General features: G+C 46.6%; 1 protein-coding gene across 9 annotated transcripts; it reads right to left on the bottom strand.

Moving 5' to 3' along the window:
• Nucleotides 1-482: 482 nt before the first annotated feature.
• On the bottom strand, nucleotides 483-23588 carry Aloxe3 (arachidonate lipoxygenase 3). Of its 9 annotated transcripts, none has more exons than XM_047546725.1 (16): nucleotides 23463-23588; nucleotides 22634-22773; nucleotides 21842-22046; nucleotides 20749-20830; nucleotides 20119-20238; nucleotides 19692-19817; nucleotides 16883-16986; nucleotides 16161-16333; nucleotides 15276-15419; nucleotides 14987-15190; nucleotides 14807-14893; nucleotides 14072-14241; nucleotides 13349-13470; nucleotides 7538-7638; nucleotides 6806-7009; nucleotides 483-1339 (listed from the first exon to the last, which is right to left on the bottom strand). In XM_047546725.1, the coding sequence occupies exons 1-16, from the start codon at nucleotides 23530-23532 to the stop codon at nucleotides 1160-1162; spliced, it is 2232 nt and encodes a 743-aa protein (XP_047402681.1). In that variant the 5' UTR covers nucleotides 23533-23588; the 3' UTR covers nucleotides 483-1159. The 9 variants fall into 9 exon arrangements, with proteins under 9 accessions (XP_047402681.1, XP_047402682.1, XP_047402684.1 ...); XM_047546726.1 differs by having other exon boundaries at nucleotides 6806-6976; XM_047546728.1 differs by having other exon boundaries at nucleotides 6806-6928.
• Between the last annotated feature and the right edge of the window lie 5 nt (nucleotides 23589-23593).

The following is a 23593-nucleotide window of genomic DNA, read 5'->3' as shown; positions in this document are numbered from 1 at the left end:
ATGTTGACACATACTTCCAGAATTGAGGGGCAGAGAGAGCTCCAGAGGGCCTCCAACCTGAAGATAACCACACTTCCGCACATAACTCAGGCAAAATTCATCTTAGGACTCCACCCATCCACAAAAGGGACAGCAGAGGGTCTTCCATGTGTCCAGAGTAGAACTGGATTTCAGCAGTAACACTAACAACTACCACACCCAAAAGCTGGATTCTGAGGCTTTGCAAAATGCCCAATTTTTTCCAACCAGTATCTCAAGTCCAGATATTAGTCTAGAAGTGAAGGCAGAAATACAGGGCTCGACTGGGTGGTGAACTGAGCTGGAACAACCCATGGATTCTCAGCTGTTCCCCCATCACCCAACACTCAAACACACACACACACACACACACACACACACACACACACCACACACCACAAAAATGAAATGAGAGCCAGATATGTTAGTTTTTATTGAACTTGCTGAGCTCAAAGACCAAAAAAAAAAAAAAAAAAGAAAAAGAAAAAAGGATTAGAGTGAAGTAGGATGAAAGAGAGTGAAGCTGCATACACACTCAGGGGCCTGTCCCCTAGAACTGCAGCTAGATATCCAGTTGAACTGGCTCTGACTCTTCCCCTCCCCTTAAAGGTAATAGGGGCAAAGGGAACCACACGACAGACCCAGGCACACATCCCATCTGTGTCCAGTTTCCAGGATCTTCTAGAGAAGGAAGCTGGGTGGGTTGGTCCTGAGGATGGAGACAAGGGGAATCAAAAAGCCACAGTAGGAAAAAGAGGATGTGGATGGGGAGGACTGGGAAGGAGAGCTTGGGAACCCAACCTGGGCATCCCAATGGGAGGAGGTAGATTCCCACAAGAGGCTGGAACAGGAAGCTGCCCAAAGTAGGGCAAGGGGTACAAGGGTTCCTTCCTTTTCAAGGGGTCTATTGTGCATTTGACTTCAGTTAGCGGCTTCCCCCAGACACTGTTGCCCCCGATCCCTCACAGTTCGTGGCCCATTCATATGATGCTAGAGCCATCTTGGCTGAAAAGGTCCCCATAGGCAGAAAAGAAGGTTCCAGCTGAGAATAGGGAGAATGGAAGGGTCTGGAAGACCCTAAGAAGCTCGACTTCCTCATGCTTGGATCCTCCTTTCTTCTGGGGTGGTCTGAGGTGGGGGGTTAGATGGAGACACTGTTCTCAATGAGGGGAGGGTCCAGATAAGCATAGGGCAGTGGCAGCCCTTGGTTCCGCTCCCTGATGTCCTTTGAGATTTGAGCCAGGCGGTTCTGGAAGGTGGCAATGCTCCTGCGTGGGGCCTCTTCAGTGAAGTGTTCATCCGGGTAGGTGCCCAGAGGTCTCTGGGAAAAAACAGATGACAAGTCAGGATGATGTTCAGATGGGATGGAGAATAATGAAAGATCACACGTGGCAACACGCACAGTCACAGGCACGACCCCACGACAGCCATTGTGAACACAACACTTCAAACCACCACCCCAAATCACTGTATGCAGCCTCACCCTGAACAGCCTCCCAACATCAAGAGTCCACACAGTAGAGGGGACAGACTTGGAGTCAGTCAACCTAAATTCTGTGTTCCCTCTGCTGACCCTTCGTGTGTGACTTTGACTCTTTGAGACTCAATCATGAATCTGAAAGTAGATGGATTGAACTAGAAAATCTTTAAATTTCCCTTCCAGTGCCCTGAGCCACTCTTTAAAATAGAAGAGCACTATCACATTCATCATGCAACTGAGATCAGCATAGACATACTTCAGCTAATAGACTCAAGAATACACCTGTTACCTCACAATCTCACAAAATTCAGCCCCTGAGGACAACCAGCATCTTGGTTCCAAGGCACCTTCATAATCAACTAACATAATGGAAATTTTGCCAACACAATCACCATAACACTGTCACACTTTACAGCATGGATAACCACAATCAAGAAAGTCACAAGGAGGGCTGGGGTATTCGCTCAGTGGTAAATGCTTGCCGTGTGTGCAAGAGGTCCTGGATGTGATCCCTAGCACCACAAAAGAGCAAAGAGAAAAGAAATGTTACAATGAACTTGAGTGTCAATTCCATCCTGTGTGCAGGACTGTCCCTCCCTCCACATCACTTCACATACCAGTTCACCATCACAATGCCCAGGCCCAGCATCTGACCTAACCAGCAGACTCTTCCTGCCTAATATAACCCTCATACAAGATAGCTGTCAATGCTACTCGTGGGGCTGGGGTTGTGGCTCAGTAGTAGAGCGCTCGCCCAGCATGCATGAGGCCCTGGGTTTGATCCTCAGCACCATGTAAAAGTAAAATTAAGATATTATGTCTTCCTACAACTAAAACTAAATAGAAAAAAAATACTATTCATGTTTTTAAGATTAATTTTTTGTTTTTATTGCTCTGATGAATCCCTTAAGATTAATGTTAAATAATAGCAGTAATAATGGGCATTACTTTCCCATCCCAGATTCTAATGAGGAGACCTCTACTATTTCATTATAAGTTTTCCCTCCCTCTATCTCCCCACCCCCTCCCCTTGCTAGGGGAGGCAAGTGCTAGCCAAGTGTTTTATCACTCAGCTATATACCCAGTTCACCACCTTTTTTTTTTTTTTTTCATACTGGGGATTGAACTCAGGGGCGCTCAACCACTGAGCCACATCCCCAGCCCTATTTTGTATTTTATTTACAGACAGGGTCTCACTGAGTTGCTTAGTGCCTCACCTTTGCTGAGGCTGGCTTTGAACTCTGGAACCTCCTGCCTCAGCCTCCCCAGGCACTGGGATTACAGGCATGTGCCACCCACCATTTTCTTAAACACATTTTTATCAAAACCCCTTCAGGGCGTTGCATTTTACACTGAGTTTTTATTACAACAGTTGTTCACACTGATCAAATGCTTTTTTCATCATATATTGAAATGATTATATGGTATGCTTCTTTGTTGATGTAACAAATTATATTGCTACATTTCCTAAGGTGGAACCAACCTTTCATTCCTAGAATAAGTCAGACTTGGTCATGGCACATTATTGTTTCACTATATATTATGGCCTTCATTGGTTGATATATTTTTCAGATTGTAGTAGCTGAGTAGAAGGAGTTTATAATTTCATTTTCTTAATGACAGCTAACCTCTAAAACACTTTACATGAACCATTACAAGGATACAACAATCTTTAAAACAGGTACTCTTATCATGCCCACTTTACAGATAAGAAAATTGAGGCTTAGAGAAGCCAAATTACATATTCAAGGTCACATAGGTGGTAAGTGTCAACTTGAAACTGGAGCCTTTTAATGAGACCCTCTTCCCTTTTTAAAGATTACTGCCTTTGGGGGCTGGGGTTGCAACTCAGTGGTACAGTGCTTGCTTAGCACATATGAGACACTGGGTTCAATCCTCAGTACCACATAAAAATAAATAAATAAATAAAATAAAGATATTATGTCAATCTACAACTAAAAAAAAATATTTGCCCATCTTGGAGTCAGGGTTCTATAATTAATTCAGTGAAATTATTCAGGAGGCGTCCACCTTTCTCTATGCTTTCAAGCAGTTTGAGTGACTTAGAAAATACTTGTTGAAAGGGATCAGATTTTTTACAAACTTTTACATATAAGTCTGGTTTTCATCTCTTCCAAAGATTCAATTGCTTATGTTCTCCCAAAAAATCATTCCTTTCATCTAGATTTCCAAGTTTGCTTACATAAAACTGTAAGCAAATATATCAGCCAACAAAGACCAATAGTGTAGTAAAACAATAATGTGCCATGATGGAGTCTAGTTTATTCTGGGAAGGCAAGGTTGATTCAGCCCTATGAAATAGTGATGTAATTTGTAACCAGTATTTTCTTACCGTTTTAAAAACTTTTGTATTCCCTTTCCCATTCCTAATGTTGTATATTTATGTTCTACAGCTTCATTATATTATTGGTGTTTTCAAAGAATCAGTTTTACGTCTTATTTGCCAGACTGATATGTAACTTCTAAAACTATAGATAGCATAGTCACCAGACAAGTTGAACACAAAAAATACAACAGGCTGGATTCAAAGGCTGCTTCCTAGCTAAGTGATGTGGAGCAAATTGCTTAATATCTCTGCACCTCAGGTTTTTTCCCCAATAAATGAACTACCATCTATTGAACATTTATATGCCAGCACTGTACTAAGCACTTTAAATATAGCTACTATTTGTTTTGTATTTTTTTGTTTATTATCTTGTACATTCTTTTTTCATTTTAGAAATGTAATGCAAAGTGATTTTTTTTTAAGATTCAAAGTATTTTATTAACAGCTACTACAAACAGTAAGATAGCTCAATTAGATTACCAAGTATAAATTCAACATATAAAAATCAATAGTTTACATATATTCAAACAATCTTTTGGAATATTTAATGGAAGAAAAGGTTTCATATATAACAGTAACAAAAACTATATTAATATGTTTGTCAATAAAAACGTGAGACCTATTAAAAATTAAAATTAAAATACCACTGAAAGCAAAAAAAATAGCCTTTCTACAAATAGAAGGACCATATCATTATGTAAATTAATTTGTAAATTTAACAAACTCTCAATGAAAACTTAACAGTTGTAAGCTATATCACCTGATGCTAAATTTAGTGAAAAAAAAAATGTAGAAGTGGGACCTGCACTAAAACACATTAAGGCATTTTTAAAAGCCTAAATAATTTAAGAGTATCATACTGGTCTATTAGCAAAATAGAATGCCCAGAAGTAAGTACTCAGATACATATAGAAATTGAATGTATAAAGATGACATCATCTCATATCATTGGGAAAAAGAAGTAGTCAATAAATGTTATAGGGATAATTAAAATAATATCCCCCTGCCTTACCTCATTTATCATGATAAATTCCATATGTACCAAAGATATTTTTTAAATAACACAACCATTAAATGATAAGAAGAAAACTTGAAGTTTTTTTCTTTACAAATCTGTAGTTAACAAGAACTATCTAAACTTTCATGATTCAAACTCCCCAAGTTGTAAATTATTTCACTGGTACTTTTTGTTACATAAAAATCAAGTTTTTATGGAAAGAAACATCATAAACAAACTTTTAAAAAAGACAACTAAGGGAGATATTTCAGTTCATATCACAAAGAGCTATCCTTCCTAACATGTAAGTTGTGTTTTGTATTTTAAAAGAGTGTACACAAAGTATCTGATTTAAAGACTGAGACATGATGTATCCTCAGTAAGTGACAACTGTTGTTATTGTTATTTTAAATTTCTAGGTTAAACTTCTGACTCTCCTATGAGGAAGGAACCCTCTACCCTTATCCTCTTGCCTACTTATCCTTCTGGGAACAGAAAGGGGGCAGGATTCAGGGACAAGTTCCTGCCATTCCTAGGATAGAAGATGGTTGTTTAAAACTTGCTATGAAGGGCTAGGGGTGTAACTCAGTGGCAGAGAGCTTGCCTAGAATGCTTGAGGCCCTGGGTTCCATCCCTGGCACTGAAAAAAAAATCATTCTGAGTCAGTGGTTGTGGCACCTGCCTGCCCTACCTACTCGGGAGGCTGAGGTAGGAGGACTGCTTAAGTCTAGAAGTTCAAGGTCAGCCTTGAACACAGCAAGACCCTGTGTCCAAAAACAAACAAATATAAAACTTTCTAGGAAGATAAAACATTTGCATTCTTTCTGGCACCAAATAGAATTAAGCATGAGAAAAAGAAGATGCTCACGTGTCAAAGAACTTGTGAGCAAGACCAGGAAGGCAGAGTCATGAGTGATTAGGCATTGTATGAATGGCAATGACAGCAGTTGGTGATTAAAGGTCTGCTCATCTGGCCTCTGATTCTTAACTGCCTCCTCTCTGTCTCCTTACTCCACAATTGTCCCTGTCACCCATTCACATGGCCACAGAAGCACCCTTGCTGAAGCAAATTGAATCATGACATCTCTGGTTTAAAACTCTTGAGTGGCCCTCTCATTGTCTTTTATCCTCTAAATGAATATTCTGCAAAGACCCACCTTCCTCTCCACCTGCCATCTTGCTGCACTAAACCATAACGATCCTACAAACACACCAGTGGAATCTCCCCTCTACTCCTTTCTTGTATCCTTCCCTCTAACCAGAAACCAACCCTGCCCCTTCTTTGTCTATTTGTCCCACAGATTTTGACTTCAATGTCGCTTCCTCCAAGAAGCTTTCTTGGGTTCCTTCGACCTGTAGGTTTCCACAGAGCCCTGTCCTTACTCTGTCCCTAAACTGAAAAGCTTGTGGACAAGGCTCATAGCTGCCCACCAGTGTCTGGCACACTGCTCAGGAAGTACATGCTAAATGGAGGAGTTCTTATGTGTGTACTTCCTACAAACACTGTGGTGCCCTTCTTCATTTACCCATATGTCTCCTCAAGTAGACCACAGGTTTCTTAAAGAAGGAAAGTCTCACTCAACTTTAAATGCCTGGTACCCAGTGCTTTGCTGACATGTGGGAGGTACCCAAACATTTTTGTTTAATGTTTAGGAGAATGCATGAGTAATTGATGGACCAGGGAACAACTGCATCCACGGATGGATGATGGATGGATTGGTGGATTGGTAAACTTGTGAATTGGATGGAAGTTATACCCCAGCCACTAAACTGGTATTTGCTTTAAAGTGTGTCTTTGGGGGAAATCAAGTATCATTTTCTGAGGAAACTAAAAAAACCTGAAGAAGTTCAGTAGTGTGCATAAATCCCAGCATTTAGTCCCTACCTCAGAACAGCCACTACCACCTCCTCCACTGTCCTGGCCCTGCAAAACCCATCCCCATCCACACTACTATACACACACCTGGTCCTTGGGCTCTTGGCTGACCAACCAGAAGAGGAGAAGGTTGTTGCAGGTGATGTTCACTTCTGGGAGGGTGTCCAGGTAACTCTTCAGAGTGGTGGTCCCCTTGGTCTGAGGTGGGGGCTGCCTCATGGATGAGGGGGCATTGGGCATCCAGGCCCCAAAGTCATGCTGTGGAGAACCCCTCCACCCCAGTTGGATCAGCTGGCCAGAAGATGAGGACCAGCTCCCTCTTCGTCATTCCCGATCCCGCCTCCCCCATCCCAGGTCTTGCAGTTGGGAAATTAGGGGACTGTGGAAAGTCCCAGAAGTGGAGCAGGAGCCCAGCTCACCCCTTGTCATTCCCTACCCAATGTCCCAGGACTGGGTGGGGTGAGTCACCAGGGAGGGAGGAGGACCCAGAAAGTAGGTAATCCTAGAAAAGGGCCTTGGGCTGGCACGCCACAGAGCAACCTGATACTCCACCTGGTCCAGTCCTGACCAAGACAGGAGCCCACAAGCTCTACTCCCAACAAAACTCCAACTTGAGTCTCCATTGTAACCCTAGACCCAGCTCCACCCAGCCACCACCCAGCACTGGCCCTTTACTCCACCCAGTTGTCACTCTAGCTCCAACCCTGATCATAAACCCACCCAAACCTGATCTGCCCATGCTTTCAACCTGAACTCTAGCCCCAAGTCCATTGCCAAGACTAACAGACTTTTTATGAAGCTTGCCCTCTGCAACCTTACCTGCCCACTATTGACAGCAGCGTGCTGGGCGGAACAGTTGAAGATGATTGCAGTGAGGTACTTCACCAACTCTCCTGGTGTGCACAGGTGGCTTGGGAAGCCTGGGTGTGGGGATGAAAGGAAGAGGGTAGGATAGGGAGGGACTGGATTCCTAGGAGCAGCTGAGGGCAGGAGCCCATTGCAAATGGAGAGTAAGGGAGTAAGGACTTGGACATGGACCACAACTATCTTTAGACTAAGATTTGGGATGGGATAAAGTTAGGGATGGCCATCACCAAGGTCTGTTGTTTCTGACGGGGGTCTAGATAGGAGCTACATACTGGGATGGGACAAGATGATGCTTGGCCAACAAGGTTCATGATGAAACCAGGTTCAAGTCAAGCACCAAGCTGCCTCTTCCTGACCTCCAAGACTCTGCAGCCAATACTAGCACTTAATGATTTAATTTACTCAATTTACCAAGATTTGTCCAAAGCACCCCATAATGGATCATCTTCTGCTTTGTAGCAGAAACAGATGACTACTTAAAAACACAGAGTGATGAAAGAAGAAAGAAATATCCAAGGCCAGAGTTTGACTCTTGGAAGAGAAGACAGGTAGGACAGAAACAGGCACTGGGGCTAGAGTGGTTAGGAGAGACCTTCCTGGAGGAAGATAAGGGGCCTCCCCAAGTTAAGGGATGGTAGAAACTGGGCATAGCAATGTGTGCCTGTAGTCCCAGCTACTCAAGAGGCTGAGATAGAAGGATTGCTTGAGCCCAGGAATAAAAGGTCAGCCTGGGCAGCATAGCAAGACACCATCTCAAAAATGAGTAAATAAACACAATTTGAAAAGAATTAGCAAAGATGACCCAGGTGCAGTGGTGCATGCCTATAATTACAGTGACTCCAGAGGCCAAGGCAGTAGGATTGCAAGTTCAAGGCCTGTCTCAGCAACTTAGTGAGACCCTGAACAACTTAGTGAGACCCCGTCTCAAAATAAAAAATAAAAAGGGCTGGGGATGTAGCTCAGTGGTAAAGTGCCTATGGGTTCAATTCCCAGTACCACAAAAAAAGGCAGGGGCCAGGGTGGGAGGGTAGCAAAGATGAAAGCCCTGTCAGGGTTGGAGGGAGAAGAGCTCAGCCCTATGTCCTTCTGTCTTTACTGCACTAACCTAACCCCAGTCTGTGGCTTTGCCCAGCTCCCACTCACTGACAACTCCCAAATTCACATTCCTGGCTCCTGAACTTGACTCAGTAGTGGGCATAAATCTGCCGCTGATTCCCTGACATCCCCCTATCCCCAAGGTACCTCTAACCTAACCTTGCAAAACCAAATGCTTGACTCCCCTGGCCCCACTCTCCATCCTGACCTTCCCTCAGTGGCTCCATTTCAGCACAGGGGATTCCGCACCTGTGGGTTTAACGAATCTCTGATCGAAAATATTTGGAGGAAAAAAAAAAACAATGCAAACTTTTTTTTTCTTGTCACTATTTCCTAAGCCATACGTGTATGACAACTGTTTACAAAGCATTTACACTGCATTAGGTTTTAAAAGTAATCTAGAAATGATTAAAGTAAATGGGAGGATGTGTGTAGGTTCTATGCAAATACTATAACGTTTCAGATGAGGGACTAGAGCATCTGAGGATTTTGGTCTCCATGGAGTTTCTGAAACCAATCCCCCTTGCATATCAAGAGACGACTGTACTCTATCCAGTTTCCCAGGCCAAAATGTATGCACTCACTCCTCTTTTTATGTCATACCGTACATATCGGCAAAGACTTTCAGAATCTCATCTCTCCTCCCCAGCTCAATCTCCACCACTACCCAGTTGCCATCATCTCTCTTCTGGATGAATTCTGCTACTTTCACTCTTGTCCCTAATAGGCTGTTTTTTACATGACAGCCGGAGTGATCTTCTAAAATCATAAATCAGAGGCTGGCAGTGTAACTTGGTCATAGAGCACTTACATAACATGCACAAGGTCCTGGGTTCCATCCCCAGTACCACAAAAAAAAAAAAAAAAAAAGAAATCATAAATCAACTGATGTTGCCTAGAACCTTCTAAGGGCTTCCCCTCTCACCCATCTTATTGGCCCTACTGGATCTGGCTCTCATTCCTTCTCTTTTCCTTCTCAACTTTTCTTCTTCTCACTCCAATCCAGCCACAAAGGCCTTCCTAATAGCCCTCAAAAACACCAACAGGCACCAGCCTCAGGGTATTTGCATTTACTACACCTCTGCCTGCAAACTTTTCTTTTTTTTTGTACCTGGAATTGAACCCAGAGGTGCTTAACCACTGAGCCACACCCCCAGACTTTTTTAGTTTTTATTTTGAGAGAAGCTCTCCCTAAGTTTTGTAGGGCCTGGCTAATTGCTGAGGCTGGCTGGGAACTTGTGATCCTCCTGCCTCAGCCTTCCAAGTAGCTGGGTCCCACTGCCTGCATACCCTTACCAATTATCCATAGAACTAGCTCCATCTCTTCTTTCACGTCTCTATAAAGCCTCAGCTCCTTGGCACCCAGATGAAATAATTTCCCTAATGCTGTTTTGTTTTTCTTCCTAGCATTTGTAACCACCTGACATATTTGTTTGTTGATTATTTGTATCTCCCTGAAAGAATGTTAAGCTCCATTACAGCCAGGATTTTTATCCGTTTGTTCACTGCTAAACCCAAGCGTCTAGAACAATGCTTAATAAAAATTAGGAGCCCAGTAATTAATGGTTGAATGGAGTGAATGAATGAGAGAGTAAAAAGCCTGGGTGGGACAGCATAGGGCATAAGCAAGGTGAGGGGACATAACTGAATATGAGGCTGCTGCAGTGTGCTGGGGCATGGGATTTCTGGGCAGTATTTCTAAGGACTAGCAGGCATGGCCTGCTAAGGAGCAAGGGGTTGGGAGAGGAGGAAGTGGTTGAGAAGCAGCTGCCACCATGCAGGAGCACCAATGAGGTCTGGGACTAGGGTGATAACAATGGGAAATGATGAGGACAATAGAAATTAGCCACCCAACAGAATTTAGGAAGACAGAGAGGGGAACATGAGCCAAAGAGGGATCCAAGGTTTGGAGTCAAGCTGAGCAGAAGAAAGAGGTGGGAGGAAGGATTGGGCATTCACCTGAGAGGGGTGGGAATTTCCTGAATGTTTTGTGTCTAAACTTGGAGGCTGGCAATTAAAAAATTAAGCAGAGGGCAGAGTAGCTATGGGAATTTTTCTGCAGTTCATATTGTGTATTTTTTCTTCTCAGAATATGGAATCAAAAGACTAACAGTCGAATAAGTGTGTTTCACTTTTAAATATATAAATCTAGAATAGGCTTGTAGTAGTTGGAAGAGCTATTATCAATCTGAATGTAAGAAATGAGAAGCATGTTTAATAAAGTAAGATAGGTGAGTTGAACCAACAGTAATTAGATCCCAGTCTGGTTTCTTTTTTTCTTTCCTTTTTCTTTCTTTCTTTCTTTTTTTTTTTTTTTTTTTTTTTTTTTTTGGTACAGGGACTGAACCCAGGAATGCTTAACCACTGAGCCATATCCTTTTCATTTTTTATTTTGAGACAGAGTCTCACTAAGTTGTCTAGGGCCCCTTGCTATATTGCTGAGGCTGGCTTCAAAATTGTGATCCTCCTGCCTCAGTCTCCTGAGCCACTGGGATTACAGGTGTGCACCACCATGCCTACCTAGTCTAGTTCTTAAATAGGAAAAACAAAAACAAACAAATAAAAAACAGCCCCTGATGGGGTGGGGAAGCAAATCAGGGTGACTCAAGATCAACATTGGGTTTGCAAAACACAAGAAAGGTCACCTTTTAAAAAACCCAAGTGACATGTGGCTGTCACCACCTTAACCTAGAAATCACTGTTGGCATCACTACTACTGAGACAATCTGACATTAAGCGCCTCCCAGGATGATGTAATGCAGAGGACACAGCATCATCTGAGAAACAGTCTTACCAAAAATGTGCAACCCTTATTGTAATCCTTTTTGTATTTCTTCCAGTTTACAAAAAACACAGGAGACAAAGGAACAAGATAAATGACATCATGAGGAAACAATTAGAGAAATTCGGAAGGTGAAACACTGTGCAGAACAACTAGTTTGGGTTCTTCCCTGAGTCCATGTATTATGATTTTAAAAAGCAGAGGGGAAAGCAGTGCCCTTATGAGTTAAAAGAAACTTTAGAGTCAAAACTAACAAACAAAACGTACCATGTGATCCTTGATTAATTCCTGAATCAATGGGATCAACTGAGGGAAAACTGAACTGGTGGGGAAATTTGAATGTGGACTAGATGTGGGGTGACATTGGAAATTATGGTCAATTATGTAGGGCTGGGGGTGTAGCTCAGTGGTGCAGTGCTTGCCTAGCATGAATGAGGCCCTAAGTTCAATCCCCAGCATGGCAAAATAAAGAGAAGTTAAAACAATATTGTGGTTTTGTAGAAAAATGTTACATTTTAAGAGACATTGACTAGGGTGAAATAGGATGACGATAATTTACTTGCAAAAGCTCCATCAATAAACCAAACAACAGATTAATAAGAAAATAGCATTGTTGAATCTGGAAAATGGGTAAATGGATGCTCATTACACTATACTCTCTACATTAGTGTATGTTTGAAAAAAATGTTTTGTTGTTATTATTTAAAAGAAAAGAAAGCAGGAGCTGGGGATGTAGCTCAGTGGCAGAGCACTTGCCTACTATGTGTGAGACCCTGGGTTCAATCTCTAGTACCACAAAGAAAAGAAGAGAGAGAAAGAAGCTCCAAGTCCCATCCCAGGTAGAACTGCAACACCTGTCCCTCCATATGGAGAGCCATCTGAGACCACCTCTTCTCTCTGGGTCTCCACAGACAGGAACTCCACTGTGTGGCCACCAGAAGCACTAAACCAGCTGAAGCTACATCCCTGCTGAGAGAAGTCTCAGGCTGGGCTGAGGAAACTGGAGAATGGACATTGGAACTGTTTTAACCCAAGCAAGGCCAGAAGTTCCTCTATAAAGGCATGACTTGTAATTTTCATGTACTGGTCTTAAGGGTGACAGTGAAATGCCAAAAAGAAAAGTCCTTCTGAGTCGGAGAATATGGAATTTCTGAAAATCAGTTACAGAAAAGAAATAGGAGAAGGGCTCATTCCATTACAGAGGGATAGAAAGAGGAGTCAGAGAGTCAGGACAAGCCAAGTTCTGGGATGGGAAAACTGGGACTCAGAAAAAAGTAGGAAGGTCAGGAGGCCAAATCCTCCCTGGAGTTAATGGAAGATTAAAGAGATGAGGGTGGTATGGGGCATCTACTAGGCATTGAGTTAAGGAAAGGAGGCTGAGCAGGACCACTGGTGTTGGTGGTTCTGAGAGTCCTCTCAGGCAGTTCCAGAAGACGGGAGACAGCTAAAACTAGGGGATAAATGTCAATCAGGAGTCAGGCAATAGTGAAACTAACCCACACCATGAAGAGGTTTGTGGCCACAGGAAATTAAGAGACATTGGTGGCTGGAAGGAACACCTGTCAGGACAGGCATGAGAGAAGGTTCTAGAATCCTTTTAAGTCAGAGATGGCTCCTACCACTATATGTTGCACATTGACAGAGTTCAGAGTTCAGCAAGTGGAAGTGAATGGATTAGTCTGCATAAAGTTGGAAGAATCAGATGGGCACAGCAAGGCTGTGTCCACAATTCTGCCTCAGTAGGCTTCTCTGTCCCTGTTTTCTCATTTGCTAAGTGGGACAGTAATAAATAAGAAGTTGTTCATGGAAGTGCAGAGGCCAGGGTGAGAACTGGATCATCAAGAACCTGGAAGGGCTTGGGGTGGGGGTGGGGACAGATGGGATACCTGAGCTCTCCCGGTTGAGGAACGCCTGAGCAAAAATCTCACCGACCCAGGCCTGCAGCTCCGAGTCCTGCTGCACCGATGCATCACTGGGATAATAATAGCCCACGATTTCTGAGACAAAGCTGCAGGAAAGAGATGCTGATGCCCCTGAAGTGACCTTGGGGTCAAGCCTGACCAGAACACCAAGGCCAACTGCTCCTTAGGCTGGGGAAAGGCAGGCTGCCAGAGTCCATTGAGAATCCCCGAGTGTTGGGGGAGCTCAGTGGAGACCCGAGTGCCCAGGATTCCCTTAAGTCTCATTCCTGTCCTGAGTCACAAAGGCTCTGAGCCTTCTTTCTGCACAGGGTCCTGGGGGAGAATGCACTAAGGAGAGTCTGCCTCATGTTGCATCCTCCTCCTCACTCAGCATTCCGGAGGAAGCCTGCCTGCCTGGAGGTCACAGCCATCCTGAGTTGCTGGACAAGGTCTTGTCCCCTGACTCTTCTGGACACCTCCCCGCTCTTTCTCTTCATCCACTGCATTCACTACACCCAGTCCCTCTCTACCTGCCATTTCACAAGGCACCCCAACTCCAGTTCCTACCCTTGAGAATTCCCTAGACTGGAGTCTGAAAACACCTGGAATCCCCAGTCCCAAGGGCCTCAACTGGAACGAACACAGGGGCCCCACACTGCCCAGAGACCAGGAGCTGGGTCTGGAGGGGCTGCCGGTTTGGGACCGCACCTCTCAATGGCCGCCCAGATCTTCAGACCATCGTCTCTGTAATAGTAATTGGGGATGGTCAGGACGCCACGGGCCCGCAGACTATCCGGAAGGCAGAAATTGGTGTAGGTGAAGTGGGCCAGACCCGTACTCATGAGGTAGAGGAGACCGCGTCTCCCGATGGACGTGACCTGCAACATAGCACCCAGGCTTGCCCAAACCCCACCCCAGGGGCTAGCGACTCAGCCTAGGAAGGGGCTTCTGAGGTTAGCCAAACCCTCCACGACCACAGATCAGGCATCCCTGTGGGCCTGCCTGACACGGACTGAGCAGGTTGCAGCCCTGATAAGTTCAGAGGAAAGATCCTGAGATTTTTGATAAGTGAAACTATGACCTAAGAGCCAGAGAGACCTGAGCCTGACAGGGCGCAGTCAGCTGAGGGTAGTGCTGGGGCCGGAGGTGTCCTGCCTCGGAAACGATGGGTTGGGGTGGGGGTGAGGTCTCAATGGGGACCCCCAGATCCCTACTGCTAACTGTTTATTCCACTTCGAGAAATTCTGTGAGAGGATTGGCAGACGCCGACCGTGCTTATGAACCCGACATGGCTTAAGAACCCCGCAGGTTGGAGACTGCGGAGAGGGGCGGGGCTTGTGGAAAGAAGCCTGCCGGAGTGGTCTCTGGGGCCTAACAAAGCTTGTGGGCGGGGCAAAGTATACTCAAGGGTGGGGCCTCAGGGCTCCGGCAGGGAGGCTGTACCTTGTCCACCAGGCCTTCTGGGTTGAGCAGCGTAGCCCTTGCGATGGTGTTCACCTGCAGGGTGTAGCGAGTATGGGGAAGCAGGAGCTGCGAGTGGAAAGAGGTCACATGAGCCGAAGATCTGCGGGGAAGGCCGCCCAGGCCCCGCCCCCTTTGGCCCTGTAGGAGGTAGGTACGAACCTTGTAGACAGGATGGCAGAGCGGCAACTGACGTAGTGTGGCCATGGAGAAGGCCTCACACAACAAGTGCGTACACAAAAAGTGCGTGTTGTTTTCGTGCACCAAGAACTCAGAGTTACGCACCCATGTCTTGGCCAACAGCCAGTCCCAGTCAGAGTCAGTGGGCAGAAAGATGGGGCTATTGGGCCCGGGGGTCTGGCTGAGCTGCACGCAAGAGTGATAAGAAGGCAAGACTCAAGACTATCTGCCCCCTGAGGCCCCACCCTCCAAAGCCCCACCCCCAGCTCACCTGGATGGCCAAGGGCAGCAGCGCCCCCTGGGGGTTGAGCCACAACAGGCAGAGCGGGGCCGCCACGTACTGCTGTCGGCCGTTTAGACAATGGACTGGGGCCTCCTCCAGGATCCAGTAGTCCGCTAGGAAGATGTTCCCTCTCTGGAGAAGGCGCACAGAGGCTTAGTGTACCCTCCCCACCGATGCTCTGCTTCCCTCTCCGTTCTCTATCTACCTCAAGGAGGAGCTGAAGTCCCCATTTCCGACCTCAGCAATTCTTGGTGTCTGCGCTTATGGCCAACGCTGGGTACCGCACCCTTCCCAGAATGTCCGGAATGAGGTCCGGGTGAGTCTGTCGTTATGCAATCTCTCACCTGGCCTCTCAGCTTGGACAAGTCAAGTGTCCTCTCCTCCTCCCCCCCATACCTGGTCCTTCCTACTCTTTCAACTTAGATGTAATTCCCTTCTGAGATCTGACCTGTATGTATCCAACAACAGCAAAATCAACACTCAAAGAGAATTAACCAACCACATCTCTAACCTTCTCGACAATGCCTGAGGGCTTGAGTGCCCTAGAGAGACTGAATCATTGTTAGTCCCACACTCTCACAGCTCCTAGTTCTTCACAATTATTCCTACTACCTCTGGTGACCCTGCCATTGACCTGTTCTAACGCAGTTTGCTCTCAGCACCAGGGATGTTGAAGTCCCCCAACAGTTCTCAAACCATCCCAAGTCCATCTGGCTTTTGTCCATGTCTGTTCTACTTGAACAAGGTGCAGGGTCCAGGACTGCACAGCAGCTGAGGTTCACAGGCCTGACATTCCATCCTTAACTTCCACACACACCATGGCAACCCACCCATGTCCCTCCTATCAGGCCCACTGCTAAGTTCCTCACCAACCTCTAACTCTGCTTGCAGGCAGGTGTCTGGTCCCAGTAATGGGGCCACCATGTCATTGGTGACTGGCAGCTTGCTGGGCAAGCTGGAAAGGCAATGGAGCATAACAGGATTGACGCCATTCAGGTACTGGTACCCAAAGAAGTTGTCCTCACACCAGTGCTCTGTAACATACTCTGGGGGAGCAAGAAAAGGGACCACTAGGTCTCAAATCTACTTCCCTAGGTCCTGGTCCTGCCCAGCCCTTGCTCATCCTTAGGTTTTTCTTCCAGTGACTCTATGAGGTAGGTATAATTACATCTTCAATTGAATGCTAGATACAGAGGGTCAGAGGGATGGAGTAACCTGCCCACTTAAGTGGTAGAGCAGGGATTTGAACCTAAGACTTTCTGAATCCAAAGCTCAGAACACCTTGTAGTAGGAGTAAAGAAGTGAACTGTGTGCCCCTGATCAAGATCAGAACTCCTTAAATGACCATGAACCTATTCTGGGAAGACAATGTCCCTCTATTCTCACTTCCCTATTCTTATCTCCTCCTCAGAGGAGGTGCCTGGGTTCCCCAGGGGAATGTGGGAGATACCACCAGTGGAACCAGGAGTTCCTCCCTCTTGAATCCATCAGTTTTTCTGAGAGAACTGGGAGAGGACTGTGTCCCAAGAATGGGAGAAAGGGGTCTGAACGGGAGGTAAATTGAAGGATGGCTTCCCCTCCCTGGCTCTCCATACCTGAGGTGAAGGTCTTGTGGCACCAGAAGATGTTCCGAATGTCATCCAGCTTTTTCCAGGAGCCCTTACGGTCCAGCAGCCCTCGAATCTTCATGCCCAAGGACCTTAAGGATGGGGAAGGTGAGAGTGAAGCCTGGGGTCTGTTGGGGGCCACTGTGCTCCTGCCTGGAGAGAACTGACAGATTCATTTCCCAAAGTAGAAAGTGCCTAACAATCCACATGGAAGAAAAGTCTAGGTTTCAGTGAGGCTCTACAGCCTTGGGGGTGGGGGTGTGTGCCTGGTTCAAAAGCAAACATCCCTGGGAGGGCTGCGAAAGTGGTGCCCTGGACCCAGATACAGAGAAGTCATGCTCACTGGTACTTTGGTCTGGTCTATTTAACCTTCCTTCTTGTCCCAGACCCTCATTGGCCTCCCTCTACCTACAGAACAAAGCTCCAAGTGCCAAGCCTTGGTAGTCCATGAAGCTCCCCATCAGCCCGTTGCAATCAAACTTCCCAACTTTTTCTCTCTCCTGGGCTCAAGTGATCCTCTGGCCTCAGCCTCCTAAGTGTCTGGGACTATAGGCATGGACCACCACACCTGGTTCAAAGATTGACATTGTACACTGGATTCATAAATGCGGAATTGGCAAGCTGAGGGGACTCTGTAGATGTGTATACTGTTTGAAATTTTTTTATGGTGAACATCATTTTACAATCAGGAAAAAATGCTTGAAATTAAATTCCTCTACCTCTGAGCTTCATTGAAGCTGGACCTCTCCTTAAAAGTCATATCCTACATCTCTACTTACTATGAGATCTAACTTCTCTTCTAAGTGCATCTCTGATGTGAAGTCCTTATGAAGTCTTGCCTGACCTCCCCCAAAATATGCCTTAGATCTTTCACAAAACACCCACCACCTCCTGCATTATCAACATAGTGCATATTTATATCACCCCCATTAGACTGTGAACTTCTTAGGGCAAGAGTTGGCTCTGTATTCCCCAAAATACCCACTTTAATAAGCACTCATCAAGTGGGCTGAACCAAAGGAAAGGGAATGAAGTGTGGAACAGGTTGGCTTGTGGCAATCAGTCAATAAGTTAGGCTGTGTAAAGACACTGATATGCCCTGAAGAGTGTGAGCAACTGGGGAAGGCAGAGGAGAAGGAAGAATTCATGATTTGACAGGACTAGGGACAAGGCCACCTGGACTCACTAAGTGCTTGCTCACTCATCCCACAAATATTTGCTCAATGCCTGCCAATCCAAACCCAGAAGATGAGAAAAACTAGCAGGAACTCAATCATGAAAGTAGAGGAGGCTAAGAAGGCAAATAAAGGAGAAAAAATGGTTCTTCCTTTCCTTAGGGCTTGCCACAAATGTCTTTCAAAACACCCTGAAGTCACCCTGTGCTCAATTCCCTGTAAACTCCTGAATGGAGCAAAACACCAGCTATCTCATCCCTGTAGACCACCTCTGAGCCCCAGAATGGTGGTTCCCTTGGTCTCGTGGGCCCTCTTCTGTGTAAACCTGCATATCCATCTGAGAACCAACTCAAGGACTCTTTCAGCCTTCCCCTGTGCTCCTCTGGTCCCTTATCCTACCTGGGACTCATTAGGTGTTCTTGTTCTGAAGCCTGAGCCAGATCTGCCTGCACACTTTATGCATTGCAGACACTCCAGAGTGTCTTCCCCTGCTTCTGTACTCCCTTCCATCTGTTTCTTTTGTAAGAATCATCCTGGACACAGAGGTTCAAGAGGTGGAGGCCCAGCTCCTTGTCCTGGCCTCCTCTGGGAAGTCACATACAGCCCCTGCACAGTGACCAGCTGAGTCTCCTGCTCCCACCCAAGCTATTGGCTCACAGTTCCCAACGTAGGTTTGACAGGACCTACCTATTCTCCCCTCCTCTCTCTCCCCAGCCTGCTTCAACCCCACCTCTTTCCCCAAAAGGAATGGGGAAAATGGATTTGGTTGACCCCTCTACTCTCCAGGAACCCAGAAGGTTAACTGGATTCCAGTCACATCACACTTAGAGACCCAGCTGTTGACTTAAACTGCTGACTCCTTTAATGGCTAATTAACTGCATGAATGCCTCCTTAGTGACCTGTGGATTCCTCCCTCCAAAGGCTGTCTCTGAATACTGCTACTAAGGAACATCTATTGAGAGATTATTATTTGCTGGGTATCTTACTTAATGCTCCTCAAAAATCTATGAGGCAGGGATAATTTTTATTCCCTGTGGTCCTGGGTATGGAACCCAGGGCCTTGCACATTCTAGGCAAGAGCTCTACTGCCTGAGCTCTGTCCCCAGCTCTTTTTCATTTTATTTTGAGATACAACCTCAAGTTGACCAAGCTTGAACCAATGATCCTCCAGCTTCAGCCTCCCAAGTAGCTGGGATCACAGGTTATGTGTCACCATGCCCAGTGTTATGGTTAACAAGTGAGGAGATTCTATAGAGACTAAAGTGGAAATCAAGGACCCATAGCTAGAAAGCATTGGTTAAAGGATTTGAGTCAGAAGTAGTCTGGCTCCACCTCCTTAAAGCTTAAGGACTGGGCCTCTCTGTCCAGTATGGTCCACCAATAGTCTCTCAGTCTATACTCTACTCAGAGTAGGTGCTCTGAGATGGGCAGAGTTGGCAGAGAGTAGGGAGATTGAGAGGTAAGGAAAAGGGAGTCAGGGGACAGGAAGAGGGAGCCTAGGATCAGTGGGAGATGAAATGAAGGGCAGAGGGAGGTACTGGGGCAAAGATGTAAGATGTGCATCGAAGGGATGGGGCAGAAGGGACAGTGAGCAGGAGTGCAGAGAGGGCAGTGGCCTCACGCAGGGATGATATTGAAGATCAGCGAGGTGGTCTTGGTGGCTGAGTATCGAATATTGGGCTCCATGTGCAGCAGGGATGGGATGTCAATTTTCATGGGGAAGCCAGGCAAGTACCGATTCCCAGGACTGTGGAGAGATGGTGGAAGGAGAAAGGCTGGAAACCAATCAGTAGAACCTGTCGCCCATTCCCCTTAATTACCTCGCTCAGTCCTGACCCCAGAGTCCCCTTGTCTCCCCTCACTCCTAGCTCCTCCCTGGCCCTCCCTGCTAGATCTCTCAGGCCCATCTCCGGTCCCCCTCTACTCCTGATTCTTGAATGAAACTGTATTTGTTATAGACTCCTCCTTCTAGGCCACCTGGGCTCCATCCTCCCAACAGACACTCCACTTTATGCCCCTCCACCTCCTTCCCAAGCCTTGGTCCTCACCTGTCGCCCTGGTCTACACAAGGTGTCATTTTGGTTAAGGCAAACTTCTTGTCTGACTCCATCTCCTCAAAGCTGCTGACATCCACCATTCGGGGGAAGCCAGGGGCATAGATCTTCCAGCTGCCCAGGGAAAGACCAGAAGTGGCAGATCAAGCATGGGATAAACAGAAGCCTTAGCTTTTAAAAATATGACTTCAGTTTGAAACTCCAGACACTTCACTTTTGGGGTAGGTGACAGAGAATTGGAATTTCTCAATGAAGGCCCTGGACTTCAGATCAGGATAACATTTTTTCCCCCAATGCTAGGGACTGAACCCAGGGCCTCAAGCATGCTCAACACGTGCTTTACCACTGGGCTAAATTGCCAGTTCTTTTTATTTTTTATTTTGAGACAGTGTCTCCCTAAGTTGCTGAGACTGGCCTTAAATTTGCAATCCTCCTGCCTCAGCCTCCATAATTACTGGGATTACAGGCAGGTGCCACCATGCCTGGCTTGGGGTTAGATTTAAATGAGGTCCTGATCAGAATTGGGCCCCCAAGGTTAAAACTGGTGTCAGAATGAAGAACCATCTGATTAAAGTTTAAATCAGAATACAGATGGGGAAAGAAGTCAAATTAGGTCACCCTCACCGGTAGCATTCTTGTCGGGCCTGGAGCTCTCGTTTCCTGTGATCCAGAAGAAGGGGAAGGGAGTCTTGACAAATAGTTCTCGCTGTAGGGAATGAAAATTATCCTTCATGTAAGTCTCCTTTCAAATACCTCTCTTACAAACATCACCTGCACCCCCTAACACCTGAGCCAAATTCCACAGCCACCTTCATGTGAGTCACAGGGGGGATGCTTTCATGTTCTTCATGCATTCATCAAGGATTTGAATCAACTACATCCCCAAATTAAAACTCCTCTAACTTTTTGCATGTTTGTCTCATTTCTAGACTGTAAGTTCTTTGAGGGCAGGTCACACTGTACTCATTTTTTTGTATTCCCAGCATCTGACATGGCCCCTATCACCATGCATATAACAGGCACTTGGGAAACAACTACTGAACCCATATATTTGTGAAATAATGGATGTGCTGTGCTGAAGGATGGCGGTCCATAGTGAAGTCTCTGAGGAGCTCACTATGGGCCATGGGGTAACTCCCCTTGACCTAAAATGTCCATCACTCATCCCCGACACTCATCTCAACAAACAGAGCTGCCTGGTGTTTCCTCTGTGGAGATGCCAGCTCTGAAGTCAGGAGAGACTCAAGCCCAATATCCTTGAAAGGACCCACAAATTCAACAAGGGATCCAAACTCACCTCTCAGGGACTTCATTCATTCCCTCTAGAGAAGTTAGAAGTAGGAGACTGGGCCTCTCCAGCTACATTGTCTATACATTCAAGGTTTCTTCACCTATTGAAATCTAATTAGCTTGCTGGTTCCTTCTGGGTTCCAGAAAAATTATCTAAGAAAATACAGACGGAAGCTGTAGAATGCAAACTGCTTAGCTGTGTGTGTCTGTAAGAGTGTGTGTGTCTGTGTATGCCTGCAGAGGAGTAAATATTGCCCAGAAAGCCTTTGCATTTCAGGGTGTTAGTGGCACATTTTCAGAAAGCATCTTCATGGGAGCACAGTTCCTAACCCCATGCCTACGTCATACATCCTGTACTTGGGAGACACCACCCTTAATCCCAAAAGACATTTTCTGGAGTACAAAGCAGCCCTGGCCTCTGGCCTACCTGTTCCTGGGCGCAGTTCCACGGTGCAGTAGCCCTCAATCCACTGATAACAGGGAAAGTGGGCAACAGTGCCATCTGGGGCAGTGACACTGATGTGGCTACAGTACCAGGAGTCCTTGCGGAAGAAAGCGTAGCGCTCCTTGTGAAGTCGCAGCAGCAATATCTCACCCAGCTCTGCTGAGCAGCGCACCTTGTACTTCTGGACCTGGGGTGACCAAGGGAGCAAACTAGTGAGAGGCAGGTAACTGTCAAGGCCAACCTTGCAGAGTTGCAAGGTGCATCCACACCTCCACCTGTGCCGACTTATAAACCTGAACTGCTGCTGACCCATGCCATTCCTTTGTGAATGAGGAAGAGGCAGCCCTTCATCCAGGGAGAAGCAGGGGATATGTGAGCAGAGTTGGTACTGGATTTCCCTAGCCACCTTTATTATGGGATACACTAATGTAGGCCACCAGTGAATAACCTTGAATCTGCTCTAGAGAAGGGGAAGTCAGCTCAGAGAGGGAAAGAAACTTGCCCAAAGCCCACCCTCAAATTATGGGAGAAGCGAGGGAGCCAGTGGAATTCCCCTGATCCCTCTGCCTGTGCTCCCTTCTCTCTACAGTCATGCCTGGGAGAAATTTGTCATCCCAGAAAAGACAAGGATCTCAAAAGCAATGGTGACAGGTGAGGGCGAGCATCAGGCGTTCAGCAAAGATAGCTGAGTCTAGCAGGGATGAACTCCCCTCCCCTCGTTCAGTGTCGACTGTGGGCCCTTCCCTCAGAGTCTTCTCTCTCCTTTGTACTCACCGATCCAGAGGCGAAGTCCCTGCCCACTCGATCCAACCTCTGCTTGGGACTCTCACCGCACGTACCCACCAGTGTGGCAGAGATGTTATCCAGTGTGCCCGCCTTCAGGTAGGGACCAGTGGTCACACACAGGCGGTACACTGCCATGGTGGGAAGAGAGAAGGAATGCCCCTGGCAACGCTGGCCACAGCAGCAAACGGCCTGGAGGAGGTGACCGACAGACCCGGCAGGGTGGGCTGCTGAGCCAAGGACTAGACGCTAGGGAAGGGTAGGCCTAAGGAAGGTCCCAGCTCTCTCTGGGATGCTCCTGGGTCCTCTCTCACCCGAGTTTCTGGCTGGTGGATCGGACTTCCTCTCCCCGCCCACAGTCTTGCACCCTAATATTTGTTTGCTTGTCTCTGGCACAGCCGGTCCCTCTGGCTGGCTCACCCAGATGAATATCAGGAGCCTGGGTCCACTGGGAGGGAGGAGATGATGCCTGCATCATTGGGACTCTACTCTCCGCCTGGTCAGGGACTCAACCGATGCCCTGGGGCCTTTGTCCACCCACTCCTCAATTTCCTCCAAGACCCTTTTCTCCTATCTCCCAGACAGAACTGAGCACAGAACATCCGAATTCCTACACGTGAATCATCCATGTGAATCACTCACTATACACAGGTGAGCAGCACTAGGTCATAAATCACACGTGACTACAACCACATGCAGGTGAGTCGCAGACGCATCCCAACACTGCAACCACCCGGAGGTCAGTAACAGCTCTCCTGCCACTCCGCACACTCAACCCTCTCGGTCTCCTGTCTTAAGCACGCCCGATCTCAGTTTCTACCTTGGACAAGGGCCGTGTAGAGAATGAAATAGAGTCCTAGTACAAGGCATCTGGAGGCCTCGGGTGGCATTCTTTTCGCTCCAGGTCCGCCCTCAGATTGCCCGGCAGTGGGCGGGAACCCAGGAGTCCGA

Source organism: Sciurus carolinensis, chromosome 3 (assembly GCF_902686445.1).
Source record: "Sciurus carolinensis chromosome 3, mSciCar1.2, whole genome shotgun sequence".
Classification (NCBI taxonomy): Eukaryota; Metazoa; Chordata; class Mammalia; order Rodentia; family Sciuridae; genus Sciurus; species Sciurus carolinensis.
Note: the sequence above shows the minus strand (reverse complement) of the source record. Positions and strands in the feature narration are given on the sequence as shown.